This window comes from Rhinolophus sinicus, linkage group LG11 (genome assembly GCF_036562045.2).
Source record: "Rhinolophus sinicus isolate RSC01 linkage group LG11, ASM3656204v1, whole genome shotgun sequence".
In the NCBI taxonomy this organism is placed as follows: domain Eukaryota; kingdom Metazoa; phylum Chordata; class Mammalia; order Chiroptera; family Rhinolophidae; genus Rhinolophus; species Rhinolophus sinicus.
In genome coordinates this window covers 52150276-52178228 of record NC_133760.1, presented here as the reverse complement: position 1 = coordinate 52178228, position 27953 = coordinate 52150276, and the positions used below count along the sequence as shown (strand labels likewise).

The following is a 27953-nucleotide window of genomic DNA, read 5'->3' as shown; positions in this document are numbered from 1 at the left end:
TAGCTGTCTGGTTCCTGAAAAGTCTCATGAATCTTTTCTCCACTGAGGAGAATACTGACTCCTTCCCTCCCTTCCTCTGTCGAGCATCGCTCTTCTGCGGGACTCTCTGCCTGTCTCCTTCCTCCCTTCCTCCTTCTCATTCTCTCTCCCTCTCTCTCTCTCTCTCTCTCTCTCTCTCTCTCTCTCTCTCTCTTAGATATATATCATCTATCTCTCTCTTTCCAGTAGAAGTGCATTTAAAATGGACTTACTACATTCTGCTAACCTCAATTAGATTTCACAGGGACTGTAATTCTTTTAGGAACTTAGCATCATTTCTCCAATTCTTCCAAAACAAAATTCTCACAAGGATGAAGTGTTTAGCTTTCGCTTGAGAATTAGACATTTGAAGTCTAACAGTGGAATAGTCTCTGAAGATGACATCAGTCAAACCCTTCTTTGCTCAGAGGAGGAAACCAAGAAGGCCCACAAGCAAAACTTTGGCCGGACGTTCACATTTAGGGCTGTTGACCTAACAGACCCGTTCAGAATATCCACAGTATTGACCTGTGATATTGATACTTTATGTGCCCCTTTTATTGGTAATACCAGTGGTGACAGGAAGTGGTAAGACTGATACAGTCATTCATTGTGTCATTTAAATTGGCCCAGGTGTTTGGATAGCAACTTAGCAAGACATTCAAGATTAGTAAAAATATTTACTCATTTTGACTCACTCTAGGGACTTTTTCATAAGTAAATAATCTAAAAAGTTTTTTTAAAAAACCTAAAGCTAGCGAAATAAGATAAGTAAATAAAAATAGATGACATATGATGTAGCTGTTAAAATACTAGTTATGAAAACTATATAGTAATATTAAACAGTTATGATATTATATTAAATTAACACAGAATGCAGTATTATCTGTACACTTTAATTAACTGTAAATAGCGTCTATGTGTATTGAAAAGGTTGACAGTGAACATTGAACTATGAAAATAGTTCATCTTGGTGGGTGGTAAAATTTTGTATGTTATTTTCTAGTTTGGTGATTTCCATAATGGCTGTTTCAATGCCATTTAGTCAATAACTGTAATCACATTTTTAAAAATTCAACCTCGTGTTTCTAAGAGATTAGACTTCCTCCAATGATGAATATGTAAGACAATTGCTGGAAATACTTAGAAGGGAAAACAAGTGAACTGAAAAAAAAAAAAGACATCCTTTTGTTATGCATATGTCAGTTTTTCTCACTTTTTATGTCTATATTTGTTTTAATTACTCATCTACTTGTTTTAATTATATATTTAAAATACTAAATTAGCATTTAAGTAAAGTCTTGTTTCTCTAGTTTATGACTTCCTTTGATTTTATATAATCATTAGACTGCGGAATTTGAATTTTTATCTGTCTCTGAAAATTAATGAATTCTGCCTCCTCACAGAGATGGACATAATTACAAGTATTATTAGACCCATTCCAGAATCAAGGAGAGAATGCTGCAGAGCAAGTCCAGGGCTGGGCTGAGATGAATGCTTGCAACCACTTTTTTGTTTATTATACTCTGTCCAGTGTGTGGGCCTTTTACTGTTCACTTCATTCTACGTCATTTAATTTCCATCCAGTGCTTCACGTGCTCACATTCTCACGTTTGGAGGGGGAAGCAGCCCGCCTTCCTGGCCTCCCCGCCCCGTCTGTCCTCCCCAGAGCCCATGTGCGATGGCGTAGGTGTCCTCCCATCTGCTGCCCACCAGGTGGGAAACGGCCGTGGGCTCTGTCCCATTTGCATTCCTGGGCTGACACGCCCCTGCCACCAGGCCTACAACCGGCTCAGCATCTAAGGCCGGAGCGGGCGGCGTGTCCAGCAAGCTCTCCCATCCGAGGCTGAGAGCGCTTGGCACACATGTCAAACCTTGGCGGAAAAGCTATGTTCCTGTGTGTAGTCCAGAGGGCAAACGCTGACACCCACAGTGCCCACTGGACTGTTTGTTTAGCCCACACATTGGTTTTTTGACAAATTCCAATCCAGATTTCTGGCTTCCCTTGAAAAGATAGGAAGATCTGGCAGCAGAAAGGCCTCGTGTTCTCACAGACGGCAAAACGTGGCCGGTGGAGCAGGTGGCAGCTGGTCGGTCCCCACAGTGGCCACATGTGCTGACTTCTAACCAGACCGACCTTGGTGTTTCAAACCCCCTTATTCCAGGAACCAAAACTTGGCATACAGCGTCAGCGTTGTGGCAAGAATCCTGTAAAAAGCCATGGCGCACACTGTCCTTACGTCTGCATCTGATTCTGTTCACCCTCTTCGTCCCTGTGGGTTTGTTTCCCCTTATGTCTCTGATGATCTTTCTTTTTTCTCCTTTTTTCTTTCTTTTCCTTATTTCTCTCTTCCTCCTCTCTTTTCGTACTTCTCTTATTTAAAAACAAGGTTTTTTTGCTTATTTTTATTCTAATTTTTATTTCATAAGCTACTCTGTTTTTAATTTTCTAAGTAGGTGAGTAGAATATTCTATACCTATGTCTGTAGCAGACCGGAAAAGATACAAAGTAGCAGCTTAATCTTTCTGGCCCCAAACTCGCTGCTCTTTGTAGGTCAAGGGAGCTCTGATGTAATTCTTTTTGTCACACCTGGACTGTCATTTGACATTAAATGAGTGTCTTCTCCAAGCAAGGCCCGGGCCTGCACGAGGTAGGGGAGTGGACACCAGGATTGATAAAATGCAGTTTTAATTCTTGGGTAGTTTTCGGTCTAGATCTGAAAGAAGTAACTGTTTCAATGAAATACGTGTGTTCTGCAATAGAGGAACCATGTGCAATGAGACGGTGAGGAGTAGAGAGGAAGGAAGACTTAAAAAAAAAATCTTGATCAGAGCCTCAGTGACTTGTTGGACAATATAAGGTGGACGGATATACTTGCTGGTAAAGCCCCAGAAGGAGAAGAAGGTAAAGAAGGCAAAACAAACTTTTAAAGAAATAATGACTGCATTTATACCAAATTTGATACAGGAACTCAGTAAAACTCTGAGCATAGAAACAGAGAGAGAGCCACACCAAAGCACATCATAAAGTTTTGAAAACCAGTGAAAAATAGAACCCAAAGGCAGCCAAAGGAAAGAGACATATTATCTACAGAAAAACAAACAGAAGAATGACAGCAGACCCTTCACCAGACACTGTGCAATCCAGAAGACAGTGGAGTGGGAGAAAAATAAAACTGTCAACCTAGAATTCTATATGCCGCAAAAAAACATCTTTCAAAAATAAAATAAAGAACTTAAAAATCTTAGAGAAGTATTGGCCACATACCTACACATTGAGAAATTAAAATGAATTTCTTTAGAGTAAGTAAGAAAGTTTATACCTGGTGAAAAGTTGGGAGTACATAATAGAATGACAGGTGCCAGAATGATAAATATAGTCCACGTGTAAGTAGACTTTTGGTGGAAACGTATGTAAAATGAATTAACTACTCCTGAGAAATACATCCATCTTTTTATAAAAGGATCCCTTAACTATGGTGAAATATGTTCATGCCTCTTAATATAACCTCATCTAAGACTTCTGAAGCTTTGCTCATACTCTAAACATTGACATAAAAAAACATAAACATATGCACATGAAATCTTTGAAATGTGTTAAACTTTGTTGAGCGTGTATACACAGGGGCAGAAACCTTACACACTTTGGAGTGGAAGCTAAGTGCACTGTTAAGGGCAGATTTTCCTTATGGTCACACATTCATTGTGTCCACAAGTTCCCCTTACTCCTCCTGGAGGAGGATTTGGGCATTAGTTTTAAAAAGCAAGACCCAATTATAAACCATCTGTGGTCTCTATGTTAAACATAAAGTCATCTGTTAAAAGTGAGTGAGTGTAAAAAGATGAACCATCCAAATACTAACCGACGTAAAGCTTGAATGGTCATGTTACTATCACCCAAAGTAGACCACAGCACGAGGACCATTACCAGAAATGAAAAGAAATACTTCATAATGACAAAGGAGTCTGTTTATTAAGAAGACATACGAATCCTGAAGGTATGCAACCAGCAATAGAGCTATAAGATTTGAAGTGTTAAAAGCAGAAATGGGCAAATCCACAGTTGTAACTGGAGATTCCCACAAGCCTCTCTGGGTAATTGATATAATACGTAGGAAAAAAAAGGTCAGTAAGGATACCGAAATCGTTTGTTGAAATTGGAAAAACTACGAATAAAACGGGCAAAAGCATCACTTAACTGAATGGTATTCAGTTAACAAAGAAAGGATATTGCCATTTTTAACAGACTTGAGCAAGTTGGCTGCGTACTAATTTTGTTAGCAAATTCTGAAAACGGCACCAGCAAGCACAATTTCACAAGAGTCTGAGTTGTGTGTAACTCTTTCAAATCCTTCTTTTTTTTTCGTTGTAGGAATCACTAAGAGCCATCAGATACGAAATATCTCCAGATAAAGAATACGCTCTCTTTTCATATAACGTGGAGCCCGTGAGTACCACTCTTTTGTCTACAGAAGAATTGTTCTCTGTTCTGATCGCTTATTAAGTATTTTTCCTAGAACCTTTCATCTCAGTGCTCTTTGAATCCTGAAACAGTGGGTCCTGGGATATTGTCTTTTTATGCCACACTGCCACCTAGGAGAGAGGAAAGGTATAAAAATCCCTTTGGCAGAAAAAGAGATGACTCCTGGAGTGTTGGGGGCTTTTGTATAGGGTTTTCTTGGGGAGATGGTAAGAGTTGTCTCTTTCTAGAGATTTATCTTACCCTCTTGTGCAATTATTTTTCTTGCCATTTTCCCAGTTGCATCATCAATTTTATCCTAAGAACAAAAAGCAACTGTCAGGGTCTCCCTAAACTAAAATGTTAGTTATCTCCCAGCCACCATAGTATTCTAGAGCTAGGAGAGTTGGACTATCACTTTCGTTATAGGAAACCCTTGTTTTCAGGGCTTCATACATGAGTCTCCCATAAAATTTCACCAGAATTTCCTATAAAGTCTCATCCTGGTCTTTAGTGGCAGCCTGAACTGGGTCTTTCTTTCTTAGTTGTTGGGTTGTTGTTGTTGTTTTTCTTTCTTTTAACATGCTCATATTTTAAATTTAATTTTGCCTCTTTAATTTTCAACGAGCCAAAAGGTGAAATTTATTTGTATGAGTGAAGCAGGTGTTCCGCTTGTAAGAGATTTAGAAAGGGGCATTTGTGGAACTTTACTTTCTGGCAAATAAAATGCAGACCTCGCTGCCTTGCTAGTTCTTCTAAGGCTATTTCCACGAGAGTTTCTGAAGCTCCTGTGACAGTCAGGTCCCTGCCCTGTCACGCAGGTCGCAATGGCCCCTGGCAACTCAGAGACTCCTCGTGAAAGAGGAGAAAGCTCCTTCAGTTACGTCCTTTCAGGAACCCAGGCAATGGGTGTGCGTGGAGGTACAAGTCCAGTTCTAGAATTTTTCAAATTTCTTTTAAAAGCTATTTGACCACTGGATTCTTTATTGGAGATTTCAATTTTATTCCCCTCAATGTAGATCTTTGCAAAATTCTGTCTCTTCGGTTTTCCATTTTCTGTGTGTTTTGTTTGTTTGTTTGTTCGTTTTGTTTTGTTTTTTTTTTTAGTGTCCATTATATAAAAGTTCTCATTTCCTCCACAAAGATTCTTGGGAATAACTGGTCATGTCTGTCTTTTTCATTGGGGGAAGGTAGCGACCTTGACATAGGTAAAGGAGACTTTTAGCCTTGGGACCCTACCCTACACTGGCTTCTCTGAGCTTCAAGCACGTGAGCCTGACGTGCAGGGATCATAGAGGGTTTCAGTGCCTTTCCTACCCCGACCTCTCCTCTAATCTCCAGGGCAGTGCTGACACAGCGTGTTTTATTGGATTGGTCGCCATCATGACCACCTTATTCTGGTGTCTTTGGGACCCTCTGTCGAGCGTTATGCACCTCGGAGCTGTCTGTCTGGGGGACTAAAAGAGGAAGAAGCATGTATCCCTTGGCTTCTGTCCTCCCCTGGTGAAGGGGACGTCAGCAGCCCCACACTTGTAGGTGGCATGTGTCTGAGCAGAGAGGCTCCAGGCGGAAGGCCCTGTCCCATCGCCCCGGAGTGAGGTGGGTTGAAACCTGCGAGTCATTCGACCCCCCTGGGCAGTGGCTGCAGTAGCGTGGTGTCTAAGGACAGAATGGGCAGCGAGAGAGTGAGTGACCTGCCCGTTCAGTTAGGGAGCGTGGGGCAAAGACTCAGGCCACACGTTGAGGACAGGAAGACGCAAAGGAGAGATTCTGCAGTTTAGTTTTATAATATTCATTGTGACCCACTTCCTCTCATTCATTCAGACGAGTTGCATGTTGCATCGTTTCCCAGTTGTTTGCCATAAACCAGTGTCATTTGGCAGTTTTTACGTGGTCAGCCACTCCGACAGGGGACGTCTTTTCATCCACTGTCTGCCCCCACCCAGCCGTGGGGACCTCGCACGGGCCATCTTGCATACTTGGTGCTGAGCAGAGCCGTCTGGGGAAGTGTCCTCTCTGAACTTCTTAGCAGTGATTTCATGCGGTCTAAGTGCTTGAAATTCCATCACCCACACAAAACTATAAAATTATGTCACAAAAGCATTAGATCTTATTCGTGAGACATCTTAGTAACATTCCATGTTTATTCTAGAAATGTAGGAGCGTGCTAAGTAGCATACCTTTCTTTCCTACTAAACTGCTCCGATGTTACTAAATCTAGAACTTGGCTAATAACCGTGCACATCTACCCGTTAGCTGCTTTTAACTGTGTTGACTCTGTTTTGTTGATGGTCTCAAAACTACCCTTTTAAAAAGTGTAAGAAATCGTCAGTTAGATTCGGGGAAGAACAAAGCCACGCACGTGCCGCCCGGCCTCAGACGCACACACACGCTCAGACCTCCCTCCCCACGGCACGGCCTTCAGCCTGCTGCCCACCTGGCCTCCAGGACGGCCTTTCCGAAATGCCAGTTGGTTTAGGCCATTGCCCCGTTTGCGCGTGTCGGCTCCCTCTCCTCCTCCCGCCAGCCTCCTTCGTAACGCCCTTCAGGAAGAGGTCCGTGTTGGTTTGACAAGTCTCCATCTATGACGTACAGACCTGCTCCAAACCCTCAGCACTTGTTATGCGAGACAACTGAAGGCCTATTTGTCGAAGCCACTGCCCATGGCACTTTCTGTGCCTGCAGCGAAATGAATCCCGCGTGACAACACGTGCTCTGTCCCCCACTCCGATCTCCTTGACCCTGTGTGGCAGGTGACCTCAGCGGCGCAGAAATTTGCCTTCCCTACGGAAGCTTTCCCAGACGCCCCTGGCATCGCATGGAACTTAATAAACTGCTTAACGTGCCCGTGTCCCCTGCCACTGAGCAGGGAGCTGAGCGACCGCTGTTTCTCTCTGCACCTGGCAGGTAAGGAAGGATGAGCAAATGTCGTTGGGACAAACAGAAGCAGGAATGAATGCCAGAGGAGAGGGACAGCGGGAACTGGTTCTGCAAACGCCTGTGGCCTTTGTTCCACCACAGAAGGGAGTGTGGGCAGCTGCGGGTTTGCCTCCGACCGCCGAGGTGGTGACTCGCTGCGTTTAGATCAGGGCCGCCCCTTCTGGCCCAGCAGCGCACTGCGTGTGCTGAAGTCCGTTGTGTGCATCCAGGTGGCCTCTCCCCGTAAACCACAGGCCATCATGTCTGACCGACGTGGTAACAGCTGCTTTGTTCTTGAATCGAACCAAATGGACTGATTCGCCCCTGTAACGTGGAACCCTGTTTCTGTCTTCCATTCCCGCTGCCACGGCCTTCATCTGGACTCTTGCTACCTCTTGTCGGGAGCGGGACCACGGCCCCCTAACGCATCCTTCGCTGTATGCAGCCCCCACAAGCTGTGGGGGGGAAGTTGCCTAACGTGGCTCTAATCATGGCACTTACCTGCACGTAATGACTCCTGCGTGGAGATCACACGGGTTTCGTTTGTCGATCCCTTTAGCCGAAACAACATCACAGAACTGCAGAGCTGAACAAGCTGAACGGACCTTTCTAAGATGGACCACCCCCCACTTCACAGATGGGGAAAGCAAAGCCTGGAGAGTTGACGCTGACTCAGCCACAGTCCTGTGACTCAATGGTGGTAAAGTCAAGGCCACAACCCCCCTTTTAATCCCAGGGCTGTGTTGACCATCCCATCACTGTGTCCCCCGCTTCACTGCTTTGTGTGGACAGAAACAACTGAGACTGCAGCCTTGCATGTGTGCAGGGCTGATCGGTTTCCAATATGCTGTGTGAGGAGCTGGCCAGACACTTGAAGTGGAAGCCGAGAAGGAGGGTTGCAAAGAGCATGAGGCTTTGCAAACACGACTGCCGTCTCCGGGCAGCTGTCATCAGCCGGGACACGTGTATGGTGGGGATGAGGCTTCAGTCAGTCATTTTCCTCCGGTCACATCTGCTCCCCCAGATGACAACGCACAGCTGCAGACAGGTCTCAGGTCAGGGGAGCGCAGGGCGAGAGTTCTTGCGGCATCTTCAGCGCTGGTGGGAAGTGACATGCTGTCACCCAGCTCAGTCAGTGCTGCTTCTGCTCTTCCTGCTCAATGCTGGTGTCCCCACAAGTGTGTCATAGCGGAGAGAGGGGCTTACACCGGTTCAAATGGCTTGTTCTAAAAGATGCCAGCGATGGAATTCCCGAGACTATTTCACCTGCTGTCACAGGGAGGATGGTTCTCCTGGGTTCCTTCGTGACCCCAGAGGGACATGTGGCGCTGGTGCAGGCGGCCTTCCTCTGTGTCCGCTGTACACCTGAGGGCTCCAGTCCCCTCCAGGAAACCTGTGTCCTCACGATTGTGCTGAGAAGTAGGCCTTTCCCTGGCTTTCTCAGTCCTGAGACTGTCTCGCCTTCTTTATTAGCATGGGGCTTATTCCAGGACGTCACCCAACTACCTCACATTCAGGACATTTTAATAACACCAGCTGAATAAAGAGGTAGCTTTTCTCTGGGAACTAAATATCCCTGGGCCTCACCAAATTAAAAATGTAGGTATTCCTAGAAAATTGTTTTCTAAATGAAATCAAATTTTAATTGTGACTTTGAACTAACCGAATGGACCTGATCTCAGCATCTACAGCTCATGATCGCGGTTTATTTATTGTCGTGTGGACTCCGGCGCCCGCCTGGTGACTTGGGGGACAAACGTTTTCTCCATTAATGAGCACGAGGCTCGTTAAACTGATAGATGGGTCTGTTCTCACAGAGCCATTTGTCAGTGGAAACCAGAATCTCGACGCAGAGAACTGGCCGTGTGATTCCGTGAACCCAAATCCTTCCAGCTGCCACCGGCGTGTCCCTGTGTGTTCCTGGGTTTGCTGATTAGTTTCGTTTAATGTTTTGTTTCACTTCCGTTGACTGGTGGGGCGGGTGGGACGTAGGTGTCTGCTTTTGCTGTTGCTTGGCACATCACTTGAGAATTTTAACGAGTCCCAGAGTTTCTTCTACTTGTATCATTAACTGAATGGATATTAAGCGGGTGCCTTCTATCTCTCCCCTTCGTCCTTTCTCATCGTGCACGTGTGTGTCTGTGATCATTCTAACTTGTGCTGTGGTTTACACAAGCAGAGAGCTCTGTGACTCAGGGGTGCTGGCAGGTCTCTGTCACCGTACAGCACAACTCCCCGGGGAGGACACTTCTTCTCTTGTTATTCCTTAGTTCTGTTGACACAGACTTCTTTCCCTGTAGACCACCCTCTCCCACGTGGGACAGTGCTGGTTGTCACAGACTCCTTCTGTAGATTGATGGAAGTCGAAATCTGAGAACGTCCCATCTGCCAAGTCTCCTTCCTCTGTTGACACAGCAGTGGCCAATGAGACTTTCCGCAGTGATGAAAACGCTCTACGTGCTGGAAGGGCAGCTGCTCCGTCCCCTCTGACCCTGATTCATCACCACAGGTGCCCAGAATGAGTACTTTGCAGAAAGCTTTTTGATACAGGAAAGGAGCCATTGCTAGAGATGAGGGTTAAGACTCACAGTTGAACCAAGTGATGGCCGCGGCCGAAAGTGAGGACGATGAAGGAGACGGCGGCAACAGCAAGGATGGTGACGAACGCCGATTATCATGGCGCCCACGGGAACGGTCATCACGGCGGTGGTCACGGTAACACAGAAGGAGGTACTGTCATTTTTCTCGGTGGCCTCTCTTTGGGAAGAGAGCCTGAGATAATTAAAAGTCTGGAAGGAGACGGGAACAAAGGGCGTGTGGCAGGTTGCATTGTGTGCCCTGCTGCATGCTGGGAGCAAAACTGCCCAGCGTAAGCCTCTGCTGTTTCAACAGCATTTCCACTGTCTAAATATAAGCAGCCCCTGGCCCTGGTCCAGCAGAGGAGATAACAGCGACCAGCTCAGGACCTGACAGATCAGAACCAGATCAAACAGGAAAAGCAAATCCCTCTACCATTTAACCACGGGCCCAATTTCTGCACAAAACGATTCTGCTCGTGAATTAGGCAGCATTGTTCACAGCTGTCATCGACTGGAATTGCGCTGACAACAATTTAGCAGCTAATAACATCATAAGCGTGTGATATGTGTGGTCTACAGTCTTAAAGCAGCCTCCATAAAAGGCAGAAGAAGCGTGAGGCTCTCTCCACAAGGAAATGTGCCATTTATCGGTCACCCAGGGGAAATTGCAGAAAGGACGACGGGTCCCCTAATCTTCCAAGGCAGTAGATTCTGATGGATTCTCATTCTTTCTTGCACCAAAGGATTACGCAAGGAGGCACGTTTATCCCATGGTTGCCCTAGTCTAGGTGATTCTGATGGACGGGAAATCCTGCTCAGGAAGGACAGCTCAGTGGAGTGTGGACGGCAGTTCTCACATCGTACGAGCTTTCTACCAGCACTCGGCCGTTCTGTAACGTGCTCAGGTGCTCCTGCTGTTTGCACAGCGCATGGCAGATCACAGTGTGTGTGTGTGTGTGTGTGTGTGTGTGTGTGTGTGTCCCTTGCTAGACTCATGCTCCTTGGAGGTGGGGAGTATGTCTCATGCATTATCGTATCCTCTGTGTCCTGCCCCATCGTGTAACCTAAGTAAATACTGATCGAATGAATTCATGATTGAATAGATGTTAGTTGGTTAATGAGTTTTAGGTGCAATAATTGTCCTTCTCACCCCAGGTCATGTCTGGCCAGAAACTGCTTGTGACACTGAATTCCTGTCGTGTTTGCTGCCTGAGTCTGTGACACGTAATCATACCCACTCTTGCATTTGTGTCTGGCTTCCTTAGTATCCACGTCTGATTCCCAGCTTTAAGTGTTGGAGAGGAATGCGATGTGTTGCGTCACCTCTGCGCTCGCCCCACGGCACCGACCGCAATGCCGCTCATGCAGGGGGCTCTCAGCGGTGCGGTTCAGTCAGACAAGATCAGGTGAAGAGGCTGTGTGGGTTCCCGTGGGGCTCTGCTCTGACGTAGACCAGACGGGCACTGCCTGGCTGGACAGCCGGGCTTTCCCCAGGCGCAGAGTAGGAGACGTGAACAGAGACCCAACCTGTGGGGGTTGCTCAGACGGGGCTCCCAGACCCAGGTTGAGGGCAGACGTGCTTGTAAGGGCATAGCATTCGTATTTTGATCAACGTTGTGTTTTTTCGACCCCTCATTGAATAATTGATCTCCTGTGATGTTGCTGTCCAAGCTTTTATCGATGTTGATGAACGTAAAAATAGCCTCGGCTTTGGAATGTAACTGAAACAAAAGGACTTAGGGTGTTCACTTAGTGTCCCTCCCTCGCTTCCCGTTGCCTCCATCACTCGCCTGCTCCATCACTCTCCTCCGTTTGCTCTCTCCCGCTGTCGCTGTCCTGCTTGTGTCCTTAGCGCCTCCCTCTCCTGCCCTCCAGCCTGCCGCCTCCTCCGATAGCATCCCTCCCAGCTTTCCCAAAGCCGCCTGTGCTGGGGGCGAGTCCTGGGCTCTCACCAGGTGGCCCCCTGAACTGCTGCTTTCTACTTTGACCTTGAGAGCTCTTTGGGCCTGACTCACCCCACCCGCAAAGGGAGTGAATAGATCATTTAGTAAAGACCACCCACTGTGGGTTTATCAACCACATGCTGCTGTCCTGAGTGTGTCTAAGAGGGCGGTGCTGGCGGAATGATCGATATTCCTTCCACGGTTGCAGTGAGTTCAGAAGTCCCGACGAGGTGGCCCTTGCCATCATGTTGCAGAGGACGTGGGTGACAAGGCCCTCTCTCGCTAAGTGCAGAAGCTCTTCTTGTCTTCTCTCAGTTCCTTCCGCGGAGGGGAGAGAACCGCAGGCAGAGGCAGGGCGGCCTTGATTTGTAGCACTTTCCTTTAGCTTAGAATGCTAATCAGTTCTGGCACCCTGGTGGAGTTTGCACTTGGGAGCATTTTTCTTTGTACATAAAAACCCTCATCTCACGTTTTAGAACGGCGTAGGACTCACTTTTCCCAGAATCAGATATTCATTTTAGTCATGGACAGGAAAGGGGGCATTTGACCCAAATTACGAAAATCATTGAAGTAAAACCGTTCCATTTTTTCTCCGTGCTGACAGTGAAAAATGCCTTGAGTGTCTCCCACTAGCCTGGTGCTCAGCTGCTTGCTCCCGGGGGTAGAGGGGGAGGGACTAACTCCTGCTCCGAGGAATTTGCGTTCTAGCTGTGGACGTGGAGGCTGGTCAGCGTTGGGCTGTGTTAATTGTGACAATGTGCAAGCACAACGTTAAGAAAACTGTAAAGATGCCCACGGACATCTTTATACCCATGGGATATGAAGGTGTGAAGGACACAGAAAGCAAGAGACAGCCTGGCATGCTATAGACTAATATGGGAGAAACTTCTAGAAAGAAAATGGATGTTGAGGCAGGCCGTGAAGGAATAGCTGAGGGGACTAGAGGGTCTGCGCCTCTGCAGAGAACATTGAAGGAACCGTGTGAACATTCCAGAGAGCCTGAGAGGCCCAACCCGCCGATGTAGACAGAGGAGTCAAATCTGAGCATCTTTAGGAAAGGGATGTCTCCCAGCTTCATTTGAGATAAAACCCACTTCTTCAGATTTTTTGAAAGCACAAGGCAGTATCTTTATGGGTCCATTTGTGTGGTTTTTTTTAGAATCATTTAAAATGCGAGGTTTGAAAAGACTGTGACTAAAGTATTTTTGGAGTTGTTAGCTAATAATTGGCGGGAAGGTGATTATCTAATGAACTGGTCTACTGTCACGAAAGTCTGAAAGGAGTAAAGAAGCAGCCTAGGACTTCTCAGGACTCGGAGGCAGAGGGAAGGCCCCGAGGTGGGAAAACGGGGCTGTCAGGACGTGGAAGCTGCTGTGACAGGAGCACAGCGTGGGAAAGAGAGGAACAAAAGCGGGGTGCCCACCCCACTCAGGCTCACTGCCCTGAGTGACCACCTCCAGAGTGCATCAGTTTGCTGGGGCTGCAGACACCGCCCCACAGGGAGTAGTCCAGACAGCAGAAATGCACCGGCCTCACTTGGCTCTGATGGCTGCAAGCCCAAGGTCACGGTGCGGGCAGGGTTGGCTCCTTCTGAAGCCGTGAGCGAGATGCTGTCCCGGGCCTCTCTCCCAGCCTCTGGGGGTTTGCTGGCCATGGTTGGAGTCCCTTGGCTTGTAGAAGCATCCCCCATCCCTGCCTTCATCATCACGTGGCATCTCCCTCTGTGTGTGCCTGTCTCTGTGTCCACATTTCCTTTTTTGGGGGGACACCATTCATTGGATTAGGGCCCACCCACATGACCTCATTTTAACTTGATGATTTCTGTAAAGTCCTTGCCCAAATAAAGTCACATTCTGAGGTCCTGGGACAGGGTAAGACTCCAACAATATCGTTTTGGGGGGGACACAATTCAACCCATAACCAATAGTTAAGAAAAAACAGCCAATGTGGTCAATGTTTGCTGTTTAGACTTCTGTTAAAACAGTGAGGTGTTTGTTTACTAAAATCAAGATAAATTTTAGACCAATACTATCTATTAATTTGTGAGGCTGTGCTTGCACTTTCCAAGTACACTTAAATTTCAAGTCCTAAATTTGATACCAAGAGACAGAGATTATTCAACACTTCATCATAAGGTGAAAAAAGACGTGCCCGGATGGAAACATTCAAACAGTGAGTTTCTGCATGTGAACTGTGCAGAACAAACGTTTTTCGGGTTTTCAGCTGATGTTATGTATTGCAGACCCTCCTGAGCCATGGCGCTGGCCCTGCACACAGTGACATGACATGGGCTCTCATGTCATTGCCCCGTTTCCAACTGGCCATCCAAGTGCATTGTCAGTTGTCGCTGATTCCAAGAGCCAAACAATGGTGCACAAGACCAGCGACATTTTAACTAGGTTGCAGCAGCTCTGACGGACAAAAGGCAGCCGTTGTCCCCACATAATTCCCGTCCACTCTTGCCCAATCCGTCCTTGTGATCCAGGACAGGAGCCTAACAGTAGGTCAGCTGCGCTGCTTTCTCCTTTGGGCTCGAGAATGAACTCGGCCGCACGGGGACGGACACAGGCCAGTGCAGTCCGGATGCAGTTTGCCATCACCTGTCTTAGGGACCCACCCATGAGCCCACCCCAGTGGTGCTAAAGATGGCCGCCACGCCGTGGTGTCGATGCTGTGACGAGGGGACCCTGTTTGGGGTGGACTTTAGGTACACACTGGACATTTTGGCGGTCGACTGCTGCCTGATCAAGTTTCGTAACAGTAATGAAATGAATTTATCGTGGAAGTGGGGGCTCTAGAATTGCTTGCAGCCTTGGTTACCCTGATGACTGATAAACGTTGGCTATCCCTAAAATCGTGTTTTGTTTTTTCTACATACCGTGCTTTCTCTTCGTTATCCGTGTTGCTCCCTATTGCATTTTTTCTAGGGTTGATCAAATGTTCGTGGCGGCTATTTTCTCTGCATCGTCTCTGGCCCCGCTTCATGTGTTACTGCCGTCCAGCAGTCCAGCTCCGTCTTGTGCAGCCCTTCCCCAAAGAGTCACACGATCACCATTGTCTCTCACACCTGGTTGGCTTGCCCTGCCTACTTAGCCATTTCTTTGCTCTCTGCTGATAGCTGACCTCGGTTCTCCTTTCGCGACTCAGTCTCCTTTACCGGGCATCCCAGTGAATGTCTGTGATGAGAAACTGCTCCGATTTTTGTGTTTGGCCCTCATCATACAGATAATAGCTTAGCTGAAATAATGGGTTTCTTTTTCTTCCATTTTTGAAGATGATAATCCATTTTCTTGAAGCCTCTATTGTTGCTGATAGAAATTCTGCATACGATCAAATCTTTGTTCTTCTGTAGGAAATCTTTTTCCCCTGATTGCTTTTCACTATGATTTATATAAATGGAGATTTATTTTTATTTATGCTGCTCCTGACTAGTTATACTTCTTCACTTTGAGGCACCATATTTTAAGTCTAAATGAATTCATACCATAGTCTCTTTATTCAGAGAAAATGTTTTTCCTATTTTCTTTCCTTCTAGAATGTCTTCTATATGTATGGCTTTCTTACTTTATCTTACGTATCTTTTAATGTTTATTTCTATCTCATTATCTCTCAGTGCTATGTGGTACATACACACTTTGCTTTAATCTGTATTCTAGTTCATTAATTTCATTTCAATTATGTTTAATCTGTTGCATAATGGGTCCATTAACTTTATATTTCAGTGGGTACATGTTTTGTACTAGCTAGAAATACTGTGTGGTTCTTTAAAAACCTTTTGGGAGGAGGGTGAAGATTTTTTTCATTTACTCTTCTCATCTTCAGGATGGTTTATTTTTTATGATTTATGATTTTTCACTGAGAGCTCTTCTCAAGCGAGAGTGGTTTAACTGTGTGCTCTCCACTGTCAAGGTGACCCTACAGCGTGGTTTGCTGCTGCTGCTGCAGGAGTTCTAACGTCCCTGGACTGTGTTTGTGTTCATTTCTCTCTGGAGACGGCCTGACCAGTAGGTGGTGCAAAGACAACTCCACATATACACACGGCAAAGCTTCACTCCCACCCCACCCCACCTTACCCCACCCAGAGCTCTGGCTACACAGAAAACTGGATTGCCCCTGCGCAGGGCTGGTAGATAGAATTTTCTAGTCCCACTTTCAAGAGAAGCTAATCCATATGTGGATTTTCTAGGGGTCCACAGTTTCAGCTCATGACCCCACTGAGGCCCAAGGTACCAACCCTGCCCCCAAGAGGACATTAAAACCTCAGACCTGACCGAAGCCTGTATTCAGGCCTGATGCCCCCATTGCACTGCCCAGGCTTAAGCTGGAACTCGATGTTATCACAAATTTTGTCTTCACTTCCGGCACCTGGAAATTTCCCTTATTTCCAGCTTGATATATTTTCCAGAAGCTTCATGCTGTTGTGTCTGTGTGTGTTTAAGGGAAGGGTATTCTCTGTCAGCTTTACCGACCCTGCCTGGGGAGCCAGTGACGCCTCTGTTCTGTGCACTGTCCCTGTGAGCGAGCCCCCAGGTGACTTTCCTTGTCTGCTGCTGCGATCGTACACATTTCCCACCGATGGTTTCACATCCAGGATGCAAGCTGTCAGGTCCGTGCACTAAAGGACTGACTTTCGAGCCAAATTCAGTGCTCTTGTTTGTTCACGTGTGTGCTTGGTTCCTTTCCTGTACTTGTGACATATAGTCCTGTGCTCTGAAGTGCGTTTTGTGCATGTCTGCTGCTTCTATAGTACACACACAGGCATATACACACACACACGCACACATGCACTCACATGTACACACTTAGACATACACACACATGCATGCACATGTGTACTCATACTTACAGACATGCATACACACGCACACGTGCATGCATTCACACATGCTCTCACACATGTATACACACATGTGCACACTCACACACATGTAGCACACGGGGTGGCAGTCTGATCACAGTCAGCACAGAACACACCTCCTTTGCCTCCAGGCACCAGTGTGCACAGCCTCTGCTGCTCTAACCACCCGTCCTGGTCTTCCCAGGTCTTTCCTCCTTTACCTCCGCCCACCTCCTAGGCTGTCCATGTAACGTACTGTAAGTCACGTGCTCCTTTTCTGGACTCTGTCTTTATCGTCAGTACATCTGTTGGTTCCCTTCACTCCAGCCTTCTTCCAGAATTTATTCTGCTTTTCACATTTTCTGTGGAAACCCAAGCACCGGTCTCGACCTCCTCTCCCATGTCAGACGCAGCCATGCACAGCTCGTTGGTCTAGTCACTCCCTGATTCCTTTGCTTACCAGACACTTCCCGAGCGACTCCATGCTGTGGGCCGTGCGTTAGATGCAGAGTGTGCCCTCATGGACAGAGGAGACAGTCTTGCCCCTCGAAAGAGAAGGAACACCCTGCCTCTACTTTACCGGCTCGTAATCCAGCCGAAGGGATGCGATTTCTGATCACTAGTGCTAAGCAGCAAATCCTGAGTGTGAAATGAGTGGTGACTGTGTTCACTGCTGCACGTGAGAGGCAGCAAGAAGCATCATGGCTGCACGTAATTCCAAACGGCCTCATCCAACAGCGAGACTCGAAATTCAGTCTGGACAAAAGAGGAGAATGATCCAGTCCTGAAATGCGGAAGGGCAGGCATCCCACAGAGAAGGCGGGAATGAACGAGGACCGTGAGGTGAGAATACACCCAGGGTTGTGTGGGCCGCAGACAAAGGACGGTGCAGAAGTCGGGCTGCAAATGAATCGCCTGCCCCTGGGAGCTTCCAGCTTCTGACACCGAGTCTGTCATTTCTTGCCGGAAGTGTCTCCTGTGGAACTGGAATCTGTTGAGTTCTGCCTCGGCGCGTGGCTCCCAGCCAACCTGTGACCTCCGCATCAGTGTTACGTCACGTTTTGTACTGAACCCCAAGTAACGTCTGTTCTGTTTGTGTTTATATCCTCTTTGTGCTGGGGTGTCCGTGTGTCCGCGAATGCGTGAACCTGCTTCCATTTGCCATTCTCTGGAAAATTCTATTAGGTTCTCCTCTTTCCAGAGTCCACACTGATTTTTCACTCTTTCCCATCCATCGGACATGTCCTTTCATAAACCCTGGCAGTTTATGTGGCTTTTTCTTGCCGAACTGTAATTCCCAGCCTTTCACCTCTGTCAGAACTTGATGCTGAGTCATCGTTCCCACAGTTCCTTCAAACTCTCTGTCTAAATGGTGCTTTAACCTGAGAGGGCTGCCAGTGAAATTCACTTGCTGTGCTAATGCCTACTTGGCAACTTGCCTGAGACGAATTGGTATCATCATTACATTCTGGATAGTTTCTTGCAGTTAACTAGGCACAGGCCTAACAATAGCTGTGGTGGCCAGAACGCGTTACATCCTGACATCCACTCCCAGGTGGCTTGTAAATGTTGTTACAATGAACGGTTCTATCACCACCTGGGAAGACAAGGTAGAATCTTTTCAAGGAAAGACATGCGTTTTAGGTGCCCCCTATCAAAGGAACCTTCTCGTTGATAATGCCATCGGCTATTCTTAAAACCGTGAGGACGAGGCAGCCCCTCCCCTGGACTTCAACCTTAGCTGGACAGCGTCAAGCGCATGCTGAAACTGCAGGAGTGCGTCTGCAGAGGGAAAGAGGGAGAGGAACCAGTGGCCAGTCGCGCCCGGGCTCCAGGGACAGTGTACCTGGTGACACAGCCTTTCCATGACGCCTCTTCAGGGCAGTGTACCTGGTGACACGGCCTTTCCATGACGCCTCTTCAGGGCAGTGTACCTGGTGACACGGCCTTTCCATGACGCCTCTTCAGGGCCACCAGCTGCACACACCCTCTCCGCCTTTCTCTCCATCACCTTGTCTCCATGGTTACCGCTCTCCTCCCCTCCACTCCCTTCTGCTGTGCTCTCTCCTTTCTGCTGGTCCCCCTTTCCCATCCAGCACCTCCACGTGGCCCCTCGTCCTGCACTCTGTTCCCTCCCTCCCTCCCTCCTTCCCTCTTTCTCTTCAAGGAAATGGCTGACAGAAGGTTCCCTTGTGTAGCTCAGCTTCTTTAACTGGTTTTGTTCCGCCTGTTTATAATTTTCCTGTTTCCTGAGTCTCTTTCATTATGGGAAGAGTTGGAGCCTGTGTCATAACCAGCTGATAACGGTGTTCGACTGTGACGTGTGACGGGAAGAGGGAGGAAAGTGGTATTCGCTTGTTTGCATTCCCTTCTCCTGCAAGTGTTGCTGTAGCTTTCTTCCAGGCAGGAGTCAGATGCAAACGGAACACGTTTACACTCAAGACAGATTTCCATGCCTTGCTTTGCATGGTTTAGTGGGTTTTATAGCTCTGTTTTCTTTTCTCTGACATAGTTGGCCTACCTTTCTTTGAAAAACATGTTATTCAGGTCTATTTGGGGTCCCTTTATTGTGTGCACTTGAATTAATGTCAGCAGCAAAGCAATCAGCAGAAACTTCCAGTTCAGTTCTCCTGGGAGGAAATATACACTGTGAATCTGTCCTTTAATGGAAGCATCCCGAGGTATTAGCATTAACCACTTAGCACACGTGTATCAGCTAACAAAGCCGAGGGAGGGAGGGCGGACCGGCACTGCTGGACCCCTTGCCGCTGGGTGTTTACTGAGGACTGGCCCTTGACCAGAAATTGCAAACTGGGTGACGGGTGCCCATTTTGCTGTCTCCTGGTCCCCAGGTCAACGTGCAAACTTGGCACAAGTCAGACTCCTTTAAGACCCAGTGTCCTCATCTGTGACGTGAAGGTAACATGTCACATGGGGCCCTCGTGGGTTGGTATGAGGCTTCCCTGGGCAAACACGCGAGGACCCTTCAGGTAGAGGGTTTCAGGCAGGGGTCTGCCTCGGGCACTGCGGTCAGGTCAGCCCGAGGTCCCACTCTGACAGGAGGTAGCTGGTCAGAACGTAAAGTCTGCACCTCCTTGGGGGTTTCGCTTTCCCTTTGAGGAGCGTGCAGTGAGGTGCGTTGGGCTGGACGTCAGGAGGCCAGGCCCTGGCCGTCTTCATCATTAAACGATTGCTGGGACCAGAAACCAGAGCCAGCTAGCTCTGGGGGAAGGTAAATAGTCCTTAATGACCCTTTAGCCTTATGATTTTAGCCGTTACATGGATCCCGTGAGTGGCCACCCAATGGGCAAAGCTGGGCCGTCGGGGCTGCAGACCCAGGACTCAACGATGTGAGCAGGACTCGGTGACTGTTTCTGGGGCTCATGTTGCCTGCACTCCCCAGCTCTTTCCCTCATATGTCTGTAGGATGGATCATTCCAGAAGAATGTCCCATAGGAAAGAGCAGCTCAAAAAGGCAAGCACAGTTTCTCTGGCCCCAGTGAGCTTTCCAGGGCCGTGTGCACTTTCCCCACCCTGAGGGCTGTCAACAGAGATCCTTTGGGAGGAGAAAAGGCTGCCGTTTGGGGCTGAAGGGAGATCCAAGCACTGAGCTGAATTCTCTCTCCCACCTGTGCGCTCACCGTGTTTCCTTCTCCCGTTCACGATGCTGCGCCACAGAGTCCTTGTGAATTCCAGTCACAGGACATCATCGAGTTTGACTCTGAGCAGAGTTTTATACAGCTCCTAACTGTGCTGAGGTGGAAACCACTGTCACACCAAGGCAGGTGACAGCCCCGCCTGCACACGTCCTGACGGGCGAGACTTCCGGGCTGCGCTTACAGGTGTGGAGAACTTGGTCGTCACGTCCCACTGGCTAACACAGCCACACGGGGGTCACGACCTCACTACAGTCACGTAAGCTGGGTTGTGTTACCGTCCCCACGCCATAGGTGAGGAAACTGAGGCTCAGAGCAGGCTATGACTCACCCACGGCTGGGGGAGGGGTGAGCCTGTCCGCACTGGGCCTCCTGCCCCAGTGCTTCTCCTTCGTGGGGCATGTACGTGCCGTGTTGCTCATCCAAAGTCTGTGTTTACTCACGATTATCTGCTCATCAGCCTGAGCCTAATATTGTTCCTGTTGTCGCTTTGTCCTAAGCCATGTTGTCAGGGAAATCCATGCTCGAGCTGCTATTTACATTCTTTGGTTACATATGAAAACAGATGGAAAGTTCCAGTAGTGAGAAGAGTGCTTGCTAAGAGGTCACCACTGAAGGTGACCTCACCGGCCACCAGTAAAATGTGGACACACTCAGGGAGACCACGACCAACCTACACTGCCCAGCAGGGGAGGCTTTGTATCTGGGGTGGCAGAGGGGACCGAGAAGTTTCTATAGCACCCAAGGCCCAGCCGTGTGTGTGTGTGTGTGTGTGTGTGTGTGTGTGTGTCTGTGCAGCCACATGGAGTTAAACTTGGACATTCCTGCTGTACCTTAGAGTTGCTTGACATTGATCTCGAAAATCAGAGCCTCCGAGGGCGGGGCCTGAGCTTCAGTACTTTCGAAAGGGCCGCAGGTAGTTCCAAGTGGAGCCAGGTTTGCACGCCAGGTGCCTTGGACAGGGGTTCTCAAACATCAGTGTGCACGCCTGGGAGCGCTGGTGGAAGCGTCTGTACAGCTTTGTCAAAATGCAAATTCAGAGCCCGAAAGATTCCGATGCAACAACACCTGGGGTGGACCCGGAAATCTGCATTTTAACAGGCAGATCAGGTGATTCTAACAGTCGGGGGCGGGGGGGGGGGGGTCACACCTTAAAAAAGTCTGCTGTGGAACCCACTCTCCGAAAAGCCCTCAGCTGCCATCTGGTGTCCAGAGGAGCCACGCTCGCTAATGAGCTTCTGTATTTCTAGCTCCGGGAAAAGCGACACAGAACTCAGAATCCACTCCAAACGTGGCAGGGTTCTTCCTCCAGTGCTCATTAGACGGCCTGAAGCATATGGCAGACACAGAGTCGGTACTGACACATCTCTTTCTGATGCCAGCCTCATCGTAATCTTGTGGCGTCTGAAAATGCCACCTCCCTCTCTTCTAACCCTCATTTAAACTTCCTCCCAAAGGCGTCCCACACTGTGATTCCTCAAAGGTTTTTGGAATTGTCAACCCCAGATGATGTATTTGGAGCCCTTTTGTGTAGAGCACAGAATTTCTCTCCATGCAGAATTGCCAAAAGGCAACATTTTCCCCTCTGCTGTACAAGAGTCATTTTTAGGATCTGTTCACTCTGAATGAGTCTTTCTTCTTCTGGTGCTGCCTATAGAATGTTCTTCACGGTGTTAAAAGCAATAAGCGTCGTCCTCACAGCCGTCACAGCCCTTTTCCATTTGTTCTACTTTAGTTTCATACCTTCACTTGCATAGCTTTGCCCTCACACCCAGGATGGAGCCCAAAACCAGACCGTACTTTCCCGTATTGTTTCGGTAAATTCCTCCCCATCCCCAAAGGCAGACAATTGCATTATATCCAAGAGATGCCATCTTACGATCGCCTGTTCTTGGCTTTAGCATGGCCTACCCTGTGAGACCTGCTAAGACCATGAGAAAGGTAGGGGCCATTCATAGATGGAAGTGAAGTCGCTTTTTAGAACCCAAAATTGAAAACACCGACCACACCCACATTTTCAAGAGTTCTTTTTTTCCCAAGGAGAGTCTATTGTGAACCTGCCTTTCTTTTTTGTTGTTGTTTCTATCTACTTTTTTTTTCTGCCTGGGAAATTGTACATTCGCTCTTTTTGGCTGTTTCCGGCAAATGCGGCATGATTTGGAAAACTGCTGAGAATGTGTGTCTAGCAGGTTTCCGGTGTGTACTGACAACCTCTGAGGTTGTTACGAGCGGACATAACCCTCGTGTAACCAGTTATCACAAGGTTTCATCCACATTTGTTTCAATACATGTTCTCTAAATTTTTTCTCAGATTTTGCATTCGACACAAAAGGGCTCTAAACGTTACCTCTCTTGACTTGATGGAAAAGGGCCTTTCCAGCCCCTTTTCATCAAGTTTCCTTTTCACGCCCCATGGTCACTGTCCATCCACCTGCCACCTTCCCTCTCAGCTCTCATGCCCTCCCACTCACCTCAAGATGGACACAGAGCTCCTGGCAGCACTCGGTGCCGTCCCACACGGATGCGTGATGTCCCACTTCGCGCCTGGGAAAGAGGCCTGTGCCTTGTGATGTAAGATGATGCACTCACCACATCCCCCCGCCCTTGCTTTTTTGCCGATTTTTAGACCTGGTTACCGGTTCCTTGGTGAATTTCTCCTTTTGATAAGTGCCTTCCCCTCGTTAAATGGAGAAAATAACTTATTATTCCTCCGGCCGGTGGGAGCACTCCCAAGGTGAGGAGGAGGAGACCACATATCCTGGTTTATGTCCTGGCCTGTCCGGACCAGGTCGCTGCCGACCGCCTCTGTCTATTTTCCCAACCCAGTGATGGATCACTCCGCTCTCCTGTGCCTGTCTGGGTGGAAAGTGACATTGCATTTGGTCACTCCAGTCCAGAGGTCATCACAGAGGCTGGTCATGACAACGGTCACACATGCCAGATTTGGTTATCCTGGAAATGTAGAGGCCCCTGGTTGACCCTCATGACCCCGGTTTCCCTGTAGATTCTATGTCAACATGGGACTGTTGCAAAATATTCCAGACCTCCAGGTGTGAACAGCTGGACAAGACCCACTGAATTTCCTGCAGTCGCGTCCATGGCTGAGGGTACAAGTCCTAGCCTGTGGCTCACACAGCTGGATTCTTCCAGAAAGATGTAGCCAAGAGGATGGAAAGCGAGCTAGAATCAGAGCCTGAGAGCCACAGAGATAAGCAAACCTGAGCAGACATAGAACTCAGGAAAATCACCTTCCATCTGGGAACGCTCTTCCTGAGCTGGTCCTCGCAGGTCTGAGGACGGGGAGAGGGAGGAAAACGGGACGATGGTAGCTGACGGCAGGAAGAGAATCAGGAAACAGCAGGTGTACACCGTCAGGCTGACTTACAGGGGAACCCAGGTTTCATTGCCATAGTTTTCGGGAGCTGGCTGCTGGCTTCCTATTCTTAGCAGTGATTTCCAGACGGAAAGCTATGTCCTAATTCCAAGTTTACTGCTACTGCAAAGGACACCAGTAGGCCGGTCTCTGGGGCAGACAGTGTAGAAAAGCTCTGGTTATTGGCACACCCTCTTACCCAACTGAGGAAACGGACAGGAGGGGAGATTACATTGCAAGTCTCTATGATGGCTTAATGAGGCCCCTGGACGAGGTGCTTGATACACCACCACCCCCATTCCAGCTCTTCCATCCCACAAGCTTGTTCTGCAGAGAACTGAGCACATGTGAAAAATCACACCTCGTCTATTTTGTGTTTGCTTCATCAAATACAAAAAAAAAAAAAAAAAAAGAAACTTTGGATGAAACACCAGTGGCTAGGAAATATTTGGGTTTCTCCTGTTTGGGAGCTGATGCTCTGAAACTCACAGCATCTGTAGCGTTTGTGGGAGGGCGGTGTTAGCGTGACTTCCGTGTAGTTAATGATGTGGCTGGAAAGCTTATTTCTGCATCAGCTGAGTTCTGGCCACCATTCACAAAACTATAAATGGTCCTCACCATATTTTCAGGAATTGAAGGAACCCTATTCTGTGATGGCAATCTCTCTCCAAATTGTTGACTGTGCCACATGCTTGTGCAAATTACACTCCTGAGTCACCTTGGGGGCTGTTGACACGCAGCCTGTGGGCGTCCACTCCCGGGGTCTCTGGTGCAGTGGGATGACGTGTATCTCTGACAAGGTCCCAGGCGGTGCTGGTACTGACAGGGCTCATGCTTGGGGTGCCAGCTTCCGAGGGCTGTTGCAACAAAGTACCCAGCCTGGGTGGCACAGAACAACAGAAACGTATGGTCTCACAGTCCAGAGGCCAGAGTCCAACAGCAGGGTGTCTGCAGGGCTGTGACCCTCTGAGACCCGCAGGGGAGCCTCCTACCTCACCTCGTCCAGCTTCCGGTGGCGTCAGCAATCCTTGGTGCTCCCGATTAGAGATGCAGCGCCCAGTCCTGTCGTCACACGGCTTCTCCCTATGGCACTTGATGCAGGCTTCCCACTATGTGTGTCTGTCTCTTTGTCCAGATGTCCTCTTTTGAGAGTCACAAGACTAGCACCCGCCCTCATGCCGTCCTCGTAACTAGAGCACCGCTGTGAAGACCCAATGTCCCAATTAGGTCACAGTCTCAGGTGTGGAGGAGGGGTTAGGGCTTGAACATACGAATCTGCGGGGGACAGAAGTCAACCCGTAACACTGGGAGAACCCCTGCGACACAACAATAGCTCACACTTTTTTGGATCATGACACATAGTAAGACAGCAAGAAGTACATTTTACGTCAAGTACACGTACAGAACTGAAATACAATTTCACGATACAACCCCTTCACTGTGCATTACTTACTCTAGTGTTTTCTTGTTCCCTGTCCTATGTCCTTTGAAAAAAGCCATGACGTGCACACATGGGGCAGAAAACCCAAGCGGAGATGAAGCAGGTGAGGGGAAGAGTTGCGTGGGTCCCTCCTTGCGAGCCTTTGGTGCCTGGATTGGACGCAGCCTGGCACCTGGAAGCACATGGGTATTTCCAGTGTGTCTTCTTACAAAGGAGGGACTTGTAGATGTGTCTCGTCTCATGGTGCTGAGAAGCCGAATGCGATTCTCCACTTCTAAGGCTCTTTTCTCAGAGAAGAGAACAGGTAGTCGTGCGCCATCTTCGTTGTCTGTTCTTGGAAGTAAGTTCAATGCACTTGACCTGCAGTGTCAGGAGAGAGCAGGGGTCAGGGTCGTGAACGGTGCTAGGAGAGGCCACGGAGACCTGCGTGTGCTGCTATGGCAGGAGCTCTTCAAACGTGTCGTGCAGACAGCTCAGCCCTGTGTTTGCCAAAAAGAAGCAGCTTCGCCGTCCCCCTTGTCACCTCTTTTGGTTGTTGTCCTTTCTTCCCGGTTTCCCCCGACCGCCAGGACCCACTGGATTCTGTGCCGTTCTCAGAGGCCTGGATTTCCGTCCCTTGCAGTGGGTGAGCGAGCCGTGGTCACCTTCTCAGGGTCATTGTCATCGTGATATTGTTCTCTGTCGGTAGCATTTCTGGCTGATAAAGAAAAGGTGGTCTGGGGGACAGCAGATGGCAACCGGGAAGTCTCCTGGGTGCTGGTAACTGCAGGTTGACAGGTGTCTTCTTGGGGCACACTGCTTCCCTGTTTGTTTCCTACATGGTGGAGGAGAAACAGTTTTAAGCTGCACATGAAAAGACCTTAACCTCCCGGTCCTCTTCCTTCGACATTGTATGACCTTGGACCAGTCCGTTTGCATTTCTGAGCCTCAGTTTCTTAATTTAAAAGATGAAGCAAGAAGTAGCTGCTCCAGCCACAGGAGAAGGTGCTGTGAAGGTTAAGTGAAAGGGTGCTGGGAAATGTTCTGTCGACCGTTAGAGGCTCACACAACGTAAAGAAGTTTTATTTATTTTCATCTCGCCTGTCCACAAGCCTGGTCCCACAGGTTGCGAGTGCAGGTGAGGAAAAGAAGACAGAAAATAAGCACGAAAAAAAGAGAGTGTTGTGTTCTCAAGCCAAATCAGGAATGAGTCAGCAGAACGAACGTCCTAGCACAAAACAACAAAATAGAAAAAGCAGTGAAGAGGGAAATCGGCTGCCAGCCCCAGTATGAAAAGCAGGTGTTTGCTGCTTAGTGGCCAGTCGAGGAGCGGACAGGGATGGGACTAGGCCCGAGGAAGTCAGCCCACCTGGGTGTGCCCTTGAAAACTAGTTCGGAAGGAAAGCCTCATGGATCACATCCTCGGAATTTCTTCCCAGCACCACGACGACTGATTTCATTTGTTTCCTGGAGGTGAGCGTGAGACACAGGGACAGACTCCCGGAATTGCAATGGCTTCAGTGGAGATGGAAGGAAATGATAAGGAACAACTACTCAGCTGTTTGTGGATGTCAGAGATGCACTTGACATGGATATTTGGAAACATAATGAGAATCACAGTTGAAATATTTACTGTTCATCTCTGAAATATTTCCTTTATGTAAATGCGTCTTCATGTTTCATCGTATTCTGTTGATACGCAGGTATTCTCATAGCAACTCATCACTGAAAAGCATGTATGTGGAGGACACAGGATGCAAGAAACGTTCTCTCCTATTAAGTTAGGTGAATGGCAATTGGCCACAAAAGTGCATGAGGTTGGGCACAGTGTAGAGAGCAAAACAAGACACCCCGAGAGACTCCAGGTGTGGAGGAAATCACCGTCTCTACTCTCTTATATTTAAAACGTTTTATGGAAGACCAGTTATCCCAGGAGGGAAGAAGGCGTTGAGATATAAATACTGAAGCCTGAGGATTTTTCATTACTTTCGTATTTTAAAACTGACAACTACGTGTCTCCCGTGTTTTCACTAGATTTTTACACTAAATTGTAAGTTCCATATAGACGGGAAGAAAAGTCATGCAACCAGAGGAAGAAACGGAGAACATTTAGTTTATATATTGAGTCATTTCCTAATATTTGACTTATGTCACAGGAGCTAAACATCTTTACTTTTCACTGAATATTTCAGTCTGTACTTTACTTACTTGGGTCTCGAAGGTTGTTCTTTTTAAATCATTATAGCAAGAGGTTTAACTTCATGCACATGATATAAAATACACTGGAGGGTGTGTGGAAATGTGTGCCCAGTGGAGACATTAGAACATAGGGGTGATGGTGACATTCTGCTTGGAAGAAGGGGTCGCCCCTCTAGGAAGGACTGATTCATTCGGGAAACTTTCCTCCATCACTCGGCTTCAACATCAGGACTTACTGCTCCTTGGACCGCCAGCCCTAAGCGTGGGGGCAGAGAGGAGGCGGGAAGTAATATATTTGGCAAAATGTTGGGTCACTGGGATAGTGCCAGTGACTGAACGACAGGACTGAAACAGGAGATTCAAAATTCAGAGAGACTGGCTCTGCCATGAGATGGGATTTCTGCAGGATCTTGGAGGGGAAAGCCTGTAGAGGGACGTAAAGCACTTCCGTACAGTTGGGAGCTCGTCCCATTGGGCTAAGGCTTGAGCTCCCGAGCCAGGTTTTCGGGGTAGTTGAAGAGTTTATTTTGGAGAACACTGAGTGTTGGAT

At 48.1% G+C, this 27953-nt stretch overlaps 1 protein-coding gene across 6 annotated transcripts in view; it reads left to right on the top strand.

The window, feature by feature from the left end:
* DPP6 (dipeptidyl peptidase like 6) overlaps positions 1–27953 on the top strand; it is a 571444-nt gene that overhangs the window by 426342 nt on the left and 117149 nt on the right. For all 6 annotated transcript variants that reach the window (XM_019742500.2, XM_019742502.2, XM_074315064.1 and 3 more), the window contains exon 5: positions 4391–4465. In XM_019742500.2, coding sequence (XP_019598059.1) covers positions 4391–4465 — 75 coding nt within the window. The remainder of the gene's footprint in view (positions 1–4390; positions 4466–27953) is intronic.